The 13,850-nt window shown below is 41.4% G+C and overlaps 1 protein-coding gene across 2 annotated transcripts in view; it reads right to left on the bottom strand.

Annotated features, from left to right (window-relative positions):
- Window positions 1-6,775: 6,775 nt before the first annotated feature.
- AVIL (advillin) overlaps window positions 6,776-13,850 on the bottom strand; it is a 134,626-nt gene continuing 127,551 nt past the window's right edge. For both annotated transcript variants that reach the window (XM_073576756.1, XM_073576757.1), the window contains exon 20: window positions 6,776-7,814. In XM_073576756.1, coding sequence (XP_073432857.1) covers window positions 7,701-7,814 — 114 coding nt within the window. In that variant the 3' untranslated portion in view covers window positions 6,776-7,700. The remainder of the gene's footprint in view (window positions 7,815-13,850) is intronic.

The raw sequence follows: 13,850 nt of genomic DNA, 5'->3' as shown, positions 1-13,850 counted from the left end.
TCATCAGGGGATTGGCACATATTTGATCCTTGTCAGAAGTATCTTGGCAGCATATCCCTCCTACTGGATATCAAAGAGGCAATGGTATCCATATCAATCACCACCCCTCTTATATAGCATAAATCTTTAGTGATCAACAATCAAGACACCTGGTCTGTATTACCACAGGTTTGTCATCAAACTAGGAGTTTATCAAATCCCATTTGTTTCTTATACACAAGGGATCTAGACACAAAGATTAATCCCAACAATATCCCTCACCTGTTCCTATCCTTTAATCTCCACCTCATAGTCAAATCTCCACGTGTAGCAGGTCCTCTTGCGTCTCCGGTGTTCATTTCCGGTTCGCTGGACCGCAAAAGTATTTCATTTACATCATTTTCGGTATATGGAACGCTTGCCCGCCGCCGGATCACTTCCGGATTATGGGTCTGCGTTCCACCTGTCATTGCATCATATCCCCAGCGTCTATTTCCGGATCGCCGTGACACCGAGCTTTCCAATTACATCATTTCCTTTTATTTGGAACACATACCTTCCGGAGAGATGCTTCAAGCATCTATGCTTGCATTACACTCCAATAGCATCTCATCTTTTGAAGAGCAAATATGGTCATTAAAGGGAGGTATTATTTACTCTCGTATATGTCCCATTATGTTCAATATCCATTAATATACAAAATATGCTGAGCAAATTCTACCCTATCACCGCTTCAATAAGAGATATTTTTAGAGGATATAAAAATATAATTAGTGGGAGGAGAGTATTTAGGTAGGATAATCCCTTACATTAGGTTTTTCTTTGTGTCCTAAATTTTAGGTCAGTGAAAAAAGGGTATTTTGGCAAGATTTTGGGTAGAATTAAGTACATTATATCAAGCTGCCAAATGTCAACTGCTCATTAAGCCCATTTGGGGTGACAGTGTTTAGATGGAAAATCCATATTGCTCTATCTCTGCAAAATGAGGCATTCCCAGTCTCCCCCTCTCAATGGCTTCCCCACGATACCTGTAAATTTCATTATTGCTTTGTTACCATCATGGATCTCATTAACATGTCTTGCAATGGGGGTATCCATTTTCAGTACAATATCCCCTAGGTGTTCTCCTATTCTCCGTCTGAGTTCCCTTTTTGTCTTTTCCAATGTATTCAATGCCACACTGGCATGTTCCTTTGTAGATTACTCCCTCAGACCGGCAATTAATGAAGTCCCTGATGGTAAAAGTTTGGTCAACATTAGTCCCACCAAAAGACTTAAATTTCTGAATGAATGGGCATGCTACACTATTCCCACAGCTAAAACTCCCCTTTATATTAGATTTTAAGCAGGAATCTGACTTTGGCATTAGGAAATGACTATGAACCAGTCTGTTGTAATGCGTGAGCCCTTCTGTATATAATATGTGGGTATCCTCCCAGGAATGGTCTCACCTCTTCATCCATCTCCAGGATGGGCCAATGTTTCTCAAAAATCCTTTTGATTTTGTCAGTAGCATTAAAGGTTGTAACAAGCCTCACTACATCCTGATCGTCATTTTTTTCTTTTTCAGGGATTTATCATATTACTCCTATTTCTTGTTTTGCTATTTTGGTAGGCTTTTTGTAGAACCATCTTGTGGTAACCCCTCTCCAAAAACTTCCTTTACAAATCATCTGCTTGTTCTCCAAAAAAACTTATATTGGAGCAATTCCTGCATATCCGCAGGTATTGGCCCCTGGGGATCCCCTTTCTCAACAGGGCAGGGTGATTACTGTCCCAATGGAGTAATGAATTTGTTGCAGTAGGTTTTCTGTATGTGCAAGTCTCCAAAGCCCCATTCACCGTTTTCTTTATCATGACATCCAAGAAGGGTAAACATGTAGAGTTCATTTCCCTTGTGAAGGTAAGACCAATGGGATTATCATTGATCTCCTCCATAAACGAGCAGAACTCCTTCGCACTCGGGGTCAGTCCAGGGCTGGCTAGAGGCAGGGCAAGCTGTGGACTGCCCTTGTAAGGGCGGGAGTCTTGGGTTGCCAGGGTCAATCAAAATAACAGGGACTGACGGGGATTGTACTGGGATCCCAACGCCTTGAAGTTGCAGTTAAAAGAGAAAAAGAAAGTGTTGGTTCACAGAATATTTAATGTGATGTTATAAATGTCCTAATCCTACTCTTCTTCCCTAACAGGGAATTGAAATAGTTAGTTATTTGTGTAAATTGTGTGATGGTAAATTGTTCACATTGATTTTACGGAGGCTGTAGACCTCTTTTTAGAAACTAACTAGTAAAAATAAGGTTTTAAAACCACAATTATTTTTACTATTATTCTTGATTTTTCTGTGGTAGAAACGGTGAGGGAGACTTTATCTACTATTTCTCTCGCTATATATTTAAGGTGACCACCAACCAATAAAAGAGCAACTCATCCATATGGGCAGGGTGCTTCATAGATATTGCCCAATCACAGGGCAGATGTCCATGATGTCATCAGAGAAGCAGTCACATGACCGCAACTCAGCGATGACCATTGCACACTGCTCTTGTGTGTAGAGCTGACCAATCCTGGTCAAATTTCCACAGTGTCATGAGAACTCCAGTCACATGATCACACTGAATAGCGATCATGTGATAGCAGGTAGGTGTACTTTTTAATCAGAATATATAAATGGGCGACCAGCAGGGGGAAGGAACACAGGGGAAACGGATAGATTGCCCGCAAAATGCATCATGCAGTAAAATTATATCAGCAAGACAAAGATAACACATTGATTGTCCATCAGATTGAATCCAGGTCCACATTCTACCCTCAGAGTCCAGGAACCCTGCCAAACAAGGAAAGAAAACCTAAAAAGTAAACAAAAAACATTTGAAACATATAACAGGCAATAGATGCAGGAAGAGGCCAGAGATAATCATAGGCAACTATGGAAATTGTATTCTATATTGCGACCCCTAGGCTTCAGACTCTCCAGTTCATGGATCCATTTACGTTCCTTCATTTTTAATAACTTAAGCCTATCCGCACCCCTCCACTGTACAGGTATACCATCAATGGCACTATACCGCTGTTGAGTCACCAAATGTCTTTTCTTCAAAAGTTTTGGAATCTGCAAATTCAAAAGACCAGTCCTGTTGGTATTCTTGTGTTTGCGGATACGGATCGTAATCTCCATATTCTTCTCTCAATGTAAACCAAACCACAAGGGCAAGAGATCATGTAGATCATATAACTCGAAGAACAAGTGTACCTCTCCCTGATATGATATTGCTTCCCCATAAGTGAATGAAAAATATATCACCCCCCCCCCCCATCATATTTCTGCAACCAGCACAACCCAGGCAAGGAAAATTGCCTGCTTTAGGGGTGCTAAAGGTACTTTGTGTCAGGGTCTTCAAAGGTCCAAAATCTAATTTCATCATCCTATCCTTTAAATTTTACTATGCCTATACGATAGCAAGGGTCGGGATATAAAATCAACAATAGAGGGGTGTCCTCTTTGTTGCAGGGGACAATGTTTAATCAGTATGCCCGATATTTGTCTACTAACAGGGAGAAAGTTGAGACAAAAGGGATCCTCTTGAGTGTCTGTGAGGGACATATACTCTTGGGGAGATCCTCTCGTCAATTCTAGTGGCCTCTTCCTATGTCTACGTACCACAGAAGTACGATAACTGCTCAATCTAAATTTAGCATACATATCCTCAATTCTGTCACCCACCGTCTGGTCACTTGAAACTACCAGTCTGACTCTTAATTAGTTGGGGGAGTGATTTAATCGTTTTATGAGGGTGATTGCTTTCAAAGTGGAGAAGACTGTTCCTATTGGTGTGTTTCACAAAAAGATCAGTACTTAATTTACCTCCATGTTTATAAACCAATGTATCAAGAAATTGCAATTCAGTCATTGAGCTAAACAGAGTAAACTGCAGCTCTAGAAACACATTATTCAATTCATTCTGAAAGGCAAAAAGTTCATTAGTATTACCATCCTACAAGAAAAAGATGTCATCGATGTAATGCCACCAGCCCCACACAAGGCGCCAAATAATTGAGCTGTACACATACCTGTCCTCAAATACTGCCATGTAGATATTAGCATACTTGGGGGACACATTTCTTTCATTCTTTGTTTTGCAGGGATGCTTGACTGTGAGGGTTGAATGTGGACCTGGATTCAAGCTGATGGACATTGATTGCGTTATCTTTAATTGTTTTGCTGCAAATCTATCCTTCTCCCCTGTATCCCATCCGCCTCCTGGTCCTCCTTCCTCAGTTTACATATTCTGATTTGTGTTTTTTTGTACATGATAACCGTGACATACCTTGTACACCTACCTATTACTATATGATCGGTATTCTTTAGGAGCGCCATGTTGTTCTATGTTTGTACTCGATAAAGACCTTTTTGATCGGCCGAAATGTTGTTACCTTTTGTATGGCAAAATAAATTTTGTTTTACTTTTTCACCCAGGGCTTGGACGCAATCTTGCACTACTTATTATATTGATTGGTCCTAATACATTGTGGTATCACAACCCTTTCACAGGCCATAGCCATAGTGATTTTTGAGGAGGCTATGTTGTGGCTAATAAATGATTTCAACCAATGGGCAAATTGGGACTGGAAAACATCAGCTCCAACTTCACTGTGAAGACTCGCTTTCTGTAGACTTGGGTGTGATACTTGATAATTCCCTGTATCACTGACTTTTTAAGCATTGTTTAGCGGTGTAATGAATGTACTGCATAGCAAAGTAGGAAAGTGTACAGGAAATATCAGCCATTCTGCCCTGTGCTTGTGGGACTGTATAAGAACAGGACTATGCTGTGCTGTATGGTACTGCGGCAAAGTCACTATGGGGACAACAGTAGTGGGGCACACATTCAGGTTTTTCATTCCGGTATATAAAATCCAACCCCCAGCCATGCCGGCGGACTATGTGAAAGTTTAAAGCTACGTTCCCACAATGAGCTTTTGGTGCGTGTTTGATGATGCAGATTTTCTGCACCATTTGAGCATCTATTATATTTAAATCTGGTAACTTATGTTTTTTCATTGCATTTTTGTGTGCTTTTTTTTTTTTAACATGCATTTTTTTTTATCCCTCTTTGGTTTGTCATGCTATGAATTAATCTTTTTTGTTTTTGATACTTCCTGTTTTTTTGCTTTGACAAAACTTTATTGATATACTTAGGTGCGGATTACCCGCGATTCAAAAACACATGTGTTTTTGGGGGTTTTTTGCCGATTTTCCGCATCTAATGCAAGTCTGTGGCAAAATTTTGCATAGAAAACTCAGCATTCCTGCAAGAGAAATTGACTTCCTGCGGATTTGAAACTCATACCGCAGGTGAGTGTACGCAGCATTAATAAACAGAACCACAGTGGACATGAGATTTCTATAAATCCCATCTATGTTGCTTGAGCTGTAAGATGCTGCGATTTTGACACAGGGAAAACACAGTGTCAAACTCATCAAAAGCTCATCATGGGAACATAGCCTTAGTCATCTAAAGATCCAGAGCAACTGAGCCGTGAAGTAGCAGACAATGTGATAGTACTGATGGGTGTTGCTAAGTGCTGAGGCGTAGGTATGGTGCTTAAAAAGTTGGCAATACACCTCTTATAACATCAATAAAAATAATTATGTACCAGGAACTTAATGTCATGACCTTCCATGGCCAAGCAGCTGCCTAGAAGAGTTCAGAATTTTGCATCTGATAGATGAGTTTAGGTTTGGTAAATACCACGATAAAGTTACCTCCCTGACTGCATTTTGTCAACCGTAAAGTTCGGTGAAGGAGAGATAGGGCTATGGGGCTATTTTTCAGGATTTGGCCTAGGCCCTTTAGTTCCAGTTAAAGAAAATCTTAATATTTTAACATGTCAAGACACTTAGGACAAATGTAGCTTCCAACTTTGAGGTAAAAATTCGTGAAGGCCCTTTCTGTTCCAGCATGACTGCCCCAGTGCAAAAAGCAAAGGCAATAAAGGCATGGTTGGGCGCTTTGTGTGGAAGAACCTGACTTGCCACTCAACACCTGTGAAAGCTGTAATAGGAGGGCCCACTCCATATTAATGCCCATGGATCAATAAACCTGTTAATGATTTGCAAATGGAAGCTAAATTTTCTAAACATCTCGATTTAGTCACTTCTGCATGTGATCAATACATCCAGAAATCCCTGCACTAACACGTCTTGGCTGCTATCAGTGAGGTTATTAATGGTTGTCTGAGGAATGTTCTGCCGTGCTGAATGAATTTTAGCAGATCATCAAGATCTACTGCTGGCAGCTTCCTTTGCAGTTGCCGACTAATGAACTCTCAGATGTGCTCAATGGGAGACAATTGAATGTACAGTAGAGAGATCTGGCTTCATGTTCCAATTTCAATATTGAGGAGTGTAAAATGTGATGCCAAAAGCTCTTAAGGTGTCCTAATAATTTTGTCCATATCGTTAATGTGTAATTGAGGTACTTTCTGGCTAAGTGATTGGAAACAGGTCACTGTTAACAATGGGGTACAACACAGATATTAAATAATGAGCTTGTGGGCGTATAAAGTAGAATTTCTGTATTTGCAGATTGCTAAACTCAGGCTAGGTCATTAGTATCACACAGATCAGTGGGCCTCTGACACCCACTACCTAATTGATCAGCTGCTACCAATCCCACGGGTGGTCGGTTGTAAACTATTGAGCTGAACGCCGCGGCTCCGTACACTATTTGGTAAAGATCCGTTCATATTTATTTATTTTCAGAGTTAACGGCAAAAATAAAGTTCAGTGTGCACATAGCCTTCAAACATTTCTTTTTAATTTAATACTTTCGATTGAATGTTTTTGAAAAACCACTATACTAGCTTTTCTTGCATACATTCAAAATTTTATTCCAAATATTGCTATAAAGGTAACAAAAAAAGCGAACATAATTCTTTTGCATCAACTGAAATCAATGGTAAATATGTTTTACTGATCATGGCACCTTAAAAATAACCACATGGAATTACCACCAAGTACCTGAACCCATGTATATAATAAGGCAGGAGGGAATGCCTTTACTGAACTTTGACACACAAGTAAGGGTATGTTCCCACGGTCAGTAAACACTGTGGGTTGGACGCTGCGTACAGACGCAGCGTCCAACCCGCAGCAGCCAGATGTTACAGCATAGTGGATGGGATTTCATGAAATCCTGTCTCCACTATGCGTGCAGGGACACCTCCGACTTCTTTGCGTAAACGGACATGCGGCGCGTCTTTCCAGACCTCAGCATGTCTATTTATCTTGCTGAGACGCTCAGCCTCCACAAGATAAATATCACAGTCCAATGTATAGGACGCGGTGAATCCGCATGGTTCAATGAACACATACGGAATCACCGGCGTTCAAAAGTCGGCACCGCTTTGGACGGAGCGGACATGCGCTGCGTCCAAATGCGCTGCCGGTTTCTGCCTGCGGGAATATACCCTAAAACTCCAAGGAATAGGAGGATTGCTCCGTCTATGCACAATCAATAGCATCTCAGGACACGTACATTATGCTATATTGTAATTCACGTGTCATCTCTAACATCTACAGAAGTGAGTGCAGTTTCATGATACAATCTTGCATATTGTGTTATTCTGGCAGCAGAGTGTTCCCCTGTATGTGCTCCAAAACATACAGATGGTCTTTGGTAATTCCCGGGACGTCATGATCGTGCAGGATAGAGGGAAGTTTAGAACAGTCCAAGCTGCTTTTTTATATTCAGTTGTTTCCATGAAGGTAATGCAGAAAATTCTCCTCTGGTCATCCCAAAAACGGAGATAAAATCCCGATCAGAGAGATAACTCTATGATAGAAGCAGAAATGAGTCGTTATAGGGATCTATTGAAAATGAAGCTGGGCACACTGGTGAGTAAATGTCTCTATGGGGAATTAACCAGGTTAGGGTGGGGACCTCTTATGCCACAGGCTAAAAAGAAGCCTCAAGCCCACTGTTGTATAATGGCTCCATTTTGTAATGTGTGTTCACATGCAGATGTTCCCTTCTCCCGATAGGAAACAATATAGGAAGTACTGCCCTCCAGTATTGGTAGGTGCACGGATCTCAACCCCTGAAAATATGTGGAAAAAATGGAATCCGATACTCAATTAATTGCGATTTATTCTCTCCAAGAATTGTGTATAAACAGATTTTTTTTTTTTATGTTTCGGCATCACTGACCTTTATCAGATACACACATCCAAGTACACACGTGCAGGAACCCAGGAGTAGATAAGCGGTAGGAAGCTAAGTGTGACATAAGTCGCCAGAAGTAGTAAGCTGGTAAGCTAGTTTATACAAAAAGAAAAATAAATTTGACCCTAAAAATTAACTTTTATTCCAATATTTAAAACCTGGATAATACCAGTATAGGGAACAGGGTACATGATATTTTTGGCATACAAATTGTGCAATATATCAGGGCACTACACTCGCCCTAATAAGCCCTAGTGCGTCCCTTCCTTGCAGCGGAGGTTGGCACCCTAATATATGCGATGTGGCGCCCCCGCTCAACGTCGGTGACCCTAATAGCACCCTAAACAGACCCTAGTCCACGACGAGGATACACAAAAAACACACACACACAAATCCCAAAAAAATGACCCCTAGTGGAGAGACCATATACTGTCTCTAGGAGTACACCTATTCTTGACACAGAGTGGTGGGTATATATCCACCCTCATATCTCGTAGTGAAAAATGCTTATGGTTGCAGCTCAATTAGAAACTTATCTCGTAGGAAAAAATGCTAAATGCTGCATAGATGACAGACTGTGGTATCCCCAGGGGGCAGTTTCTCAGACTCAGGAGGAACTGCTCTGAGTGGGGTGATTTTCAGGCCCAGTCTAGGGACCTGTGTGATAGGTTTAAGGAGAGGGGTTATCCTACCAATGTCATTCAACCTGCCTTTAAATTGCCCAGACAGACTAGGAGATCTTCACTATTAAACCCGAGAGAGAAGAAAGATACGGAAAATCTGACTAGACTAATAGGTACCTTTGACGACCAGTCAAAGAGAGTAATGGAGATTTTGAGGAAACATTGGGATATACTCAGGACTGACCAAGACATTAGGGGGATAATTTCTCCCAAACCCTCAGTGACCTATAGGAAGGGAAAATCCATAAGAGATATAGTGGTGAAGAGTCATCTGGAACCACATAAGAAGGAGGGGACTTGGCTACAAAACAGGCAGGCTGGGACGTTTAGATGTGGACACTGTAGTTTTTGCAAGCATGTGGTACCATCAAAAACGTTTAGTAGTGCTTATACGAAAAGAACGTATAAAATGAACTCATTTGCTAACTGCAAAACTGCAGGAGTTGTTTATCTGTGCACATGTTCCTGTCCGTTGGATTATGTGGGCAAAACTAAGCGGGAACTCCGGATACGGATTGGGGAACATTTGGGAGACATTAGACATAAAAGAGAGACCCCACTAGCACGTCATGTTAATTTTGTTCATGGCGGTGATGAGAAACAGATTGGATTTTGTGTTATTGAAAGGGTTCAACCCACAGTGAGGCAGGGGGATTGGGATAAGAAGATCCTACAACGGGAAACGCGTTGGATTTTCTGGCTAGAATCACAAAGCCCTAAAGGCCTCAATGAAAATTTGAATTTTACTAGTTTCTTGTAGTTAGTGCATCTGATGGATCCACCATGCTATTTTTTCATGCTCTTTTTGAGCAAAGAGATTGTTCTGGGATATTTATCATCTTATGATTGGACCATTTGATTAGCTGGGATACATAGAGTTGTCTCCTGTAGGGGTTAATAACAACACTGTTCATGATGTCTTATGGATGCGGTTTATGATTAAGTAACGTTATTTTGGAACATTAACATATTTAAAATGAGGTGTAATCCGGATATATAATTTTCTTTAGCCCTGGATAATACTGCCTTAGGGCTTATGTATTTAATTAGCCCCCTTTGCTCTAATATACGTCCGCGGTTAATCACATGAATTGTGGCTGTGACCTATTGTGGTTTCCTCCCCCACTGTGGCTCTGGTATGGGCGGCGGTAGTGTGGTCACGTGGGGAGAGGATTTGATATGCGCCGAGAGGGACACACATGATCAGGGCATGTCACCGGAAGTGACGATTAGGGTCATATGATGTGGCGGTGGGACTATACCCCAGTGTATTGATCACTAGCAGTGCGCGTAATCATGATGCGCTACCGGAAGTGATGATTGTGGTCACATGATATGGGGGCGCGTCCCACTGCAATGATTGCAAGGAAGACACACAATCACGGCGTGATACCGGAAGTGATGTCGCAGTCTGAATGCGGTAAATATGAGCCGGCGGGAGACAGAAAACACGCCGCACACTGCATTGATCATTCGGCTGGGGTGATGAGACCCCTTGTGCTCTTTTGCCCCTGATGAACCCTCAGTATCCAAGAGGGGGAAACGCGTCGGGCTGGGCTCGATATCATCTGATGGCTGATAAGTATTTTTTTGAATTTTTATGCTGACAGACTGATGGATGGCAATTTGTATATTGGGTCATTGGGTTATCCCATGAATGAATTTAATGGTGTTTTTTGCCATCCTCGCTTATAAAAGAGACTATTGTGTCTATTGTGGATTTTTGAGGACTATTATGTCCTTTGGATACGTTAGATCAGCAAATATTTTTTCCTGATGAACTCCTTTTGGATTTGATCTATGCATTTTTGTTATGTGTAAACGCTTTTTTAGAAAGCCACAGTCTGTCATCTATGCAGCATTTAGCATTTTTTCCTACGAGATAAGTTTCTAATTGAGCTGCAACCATAAGCATTTTTCACTACGAGATATGAGGGTGGATATATACCCACCACTCTGTGTCAAGAATAGGTGTACTCCTAGAGACAGTATATGGTCTCTCCACTAGGGGTCATTTTTTCGGGATTTGTGTGTGTTTTTTGTGTATCCTCGTCGTGGACTAGGGTCTGTTTAGGGTGCTATTAGGGTCACCGACGTTGAGCGGGGGCGCCACATCGCATATATTAGGGTGCCAACCTCCGCTGCAAGGAAGGGACGCACTAGGGCTTATTAGGGCGAGTGTAGTGCCCTGATATATTGCACAATTTGTATGCCAAAAATATCATGTACCCTGTTCCCTATACTGGTATTATCCAGGTTTTAAATATTGGAATAAAAGTTAATTTTTAGGGTCAAATTTATTTTCTTTTTCTTTTTGCTATCTTGGTTTTTTTCAGAATATTTGATCCATTATATATATATTTTTTGAGGTTTTTTCTGGACTAGCATGGCTGGATTTCTGTCGGGTTCATTTGACACAAGAAAATGGCTGAATGATGCAAAAGAGGTATTTTCTGACATTGAAACTGATTCCCTGTCTACTACGGGTCCATCCCTTAGGGCACTGTTTTCTGATTTACTTGAGGCATTTAAGGATAATATCAAATCTTGGTGGGAGGTACAGTCATTAGAGAACTATATCAAACAAAAAATTGTCCCACGTGGGTTGCGGATACATTTGATGCCTGCTCCTCGATGTAGAACCCCGTTATTGTTAACTAAGTGGGAGGAAGAATTAACATCTTCATCCTTACGCCTGATGCAGGTTTTGTTGGATGAAGAAAAAACTACCCTTGAAAAAACGTCTCAGAAAGTAAAGGAATTGACAGAGAGTGTTTTGAAATTTAAGACCGTTACTGATTTCACTACCAAGGAGGAGAATCTTAAAACTGCAGTTGAAAAATATCAACTGTATATGAAGGAGAGGAAACATAAAAGGTTCCTAAGAGACATAGCTGAATTCAAGGAAAAGAGAGCATACCCAGCTCTCACAGATAATAATTATTGTCCTACAGATAGATCATCCTCGGAGGTTGAATCATCTGACACTGAGGGAAATTCGGGGTACAACAGTAGGAAAACTCATTTCAGGTATAGGGGACATAGCCGTAGAAGTGGTTTTAAGAGATGGCAAGGAACAGACAGGTACTATACAAGAACATCGGGGAGAGCATCAATGAACACTACTGTAGGGAATTCAAATCAGCCCTCCACCACAGTTGGGGGAGTATCATCGTCTTCCTCCTCTTCTTCTTTTTTAGAGACCAAAGGTTTGGTCCCCTACAGATTGAGGGAACGTACCAACCAAACAAGGTGAGGGTAGAGGAGGAATATAAGAATCAGATAATTAATTTGTCATCATATGCTCTCTCCAATGAGGAGATTGTTGTACTAAGGAGAGGACTCTCTTTTGTACCAATCACCAAATTTGATCCCTTTGAATGGATAAAGGATATTAATTTATTTACACGAAAATTGAAATGGAAAAAAATTTTTCTCTTGAGTGATAAGGCTAAATGTCAGCAACTTGGTATAACGTTGGACGAACTCCCTGATGTGCTCCTTTTAACAGAGATGGCGGAGGAGGGACAGCGGGGAGTGGGAACTGGACCATTTTCAGATTTGAAATTAAAAAGTAAAAAAACACCTCCGATAGGAGAGATTGGCTGTATTGACATTTTTCTACAGTTAGTCTGATGAGATACGGAATATAAATCCCAAAGTAGAACAGACCCTACCCAATCTCTCGTATCGTGAGAGAAAAGCATTGGAGGGGCTGATGAATAAGCAGATTGTACTTAAACCCTCAGATAAGGGTGGCAATACGGTTATCCTGAATAGGGACAAATATATTGAGATGTGTCTAGCCATCCTATCTGATGAAGCAACTTATGAGATTTTGAGAATGGATCCAACTAAGGATTTTAGTTTGGGATTGTCAAAAATCTTGAAAATGGCTCTAGAAACCAAGCTGATTTCTAAGAAGGAATTCGATTTTCTGTTGCCAAAATGGCCGGTAATTGCAACATTTTATGCTTTACCAAAAATCCATAAGGGCACGGACCCTATTAAAGGGAGACCAATTGTCTCTGGGATCGATGCCTTGTGTCAGAACTCCAGTGTTTATCTTGACAAAATGTTGAGAAAATTTGTGGTGACCCTCCCTTCCTACCTCAGGGATACTATGGATCTTCTTAACAAAATAGAGGGGATTGTAGTTGACCCAGGTACCATCTTAGCATCCATCGATGTTGAGGCACTGTACAGCAGTATTAGACATGTGCAGGGCCTGAAGGCGGTCAACTATTTCCTGAGAGGTAGGGGGGTACATTTGGGTGCACATAATAAATTTTTGTTGCAGTTGTTGGAGTTTGTACTTTGCCATAATTACTTTTTGTTTGATGGCAGGTACTACAACCAGCTCAGGGGCACTGCGATGGGGAGCCCTTGTGCCCCCACGTACGCAAATCTGCTCCTGGGCTGGTGGGAGGACACTATGGTCTTCAGTGACGAGGATGTCGTCTGGGCCCCGAATATTTTATTTTGGGGACGTTATATCGACGACATCCTCGTCCTGTGGACGGGTAATGGAGAATCGTTTAAATCCTTTGTGGATCATCTGAATACCAATGAGATGGGCCTGTTTTTCACGTATGAGATTGGTGGAGAAAGCATCACTTTCTTGGACACCACCATATCAATTGCAAAAGATGGATCTTTGACAACATCTCTGTACCGGAAACCCACATCTACAAATAGTCTTCTTAGGTGGGAGAGTCATCATCCTCTCCCCCTGAAACGTGGTATCCCCAGGGGGCAGTTTCTCAGACTCGGGAGGAACTGCTCCGAGTGGGGTGATTTTCAGGCCCAGTCTAGGGACCTGTGTGATAGGTTTAAGGAGAGGGGTTATCCTACCAATGTCATTCAACCTGCCTTTAAATTGCCCAGACAGACTAGGAGATCTTCACTATTAAACCCGAGAGAGAAGAAAGATACGGAAAATCTGACTAGACTAATAGGTACC

Source organism: Dendrobates tinctorius, unplaced genomic scaffold (assembly GCF_039654945.1).
Source record: "Dendrobates tinctorius isolate UK_male_01 unplaced genomic scaffold, ASM3965494v1 ptg000051l, whole genome shotgun sequence".
Taxonomy (NCBI): domain Eukaryota; kingdom Metazoa; phylum Chordata; class Amphibia; order Anura; family Dendrobatidae; genus Dendrobates; species Dendrobates tinctorius.
This window is presented reverse-complemented; position numbering and strand designations above follow the sequence as displayed.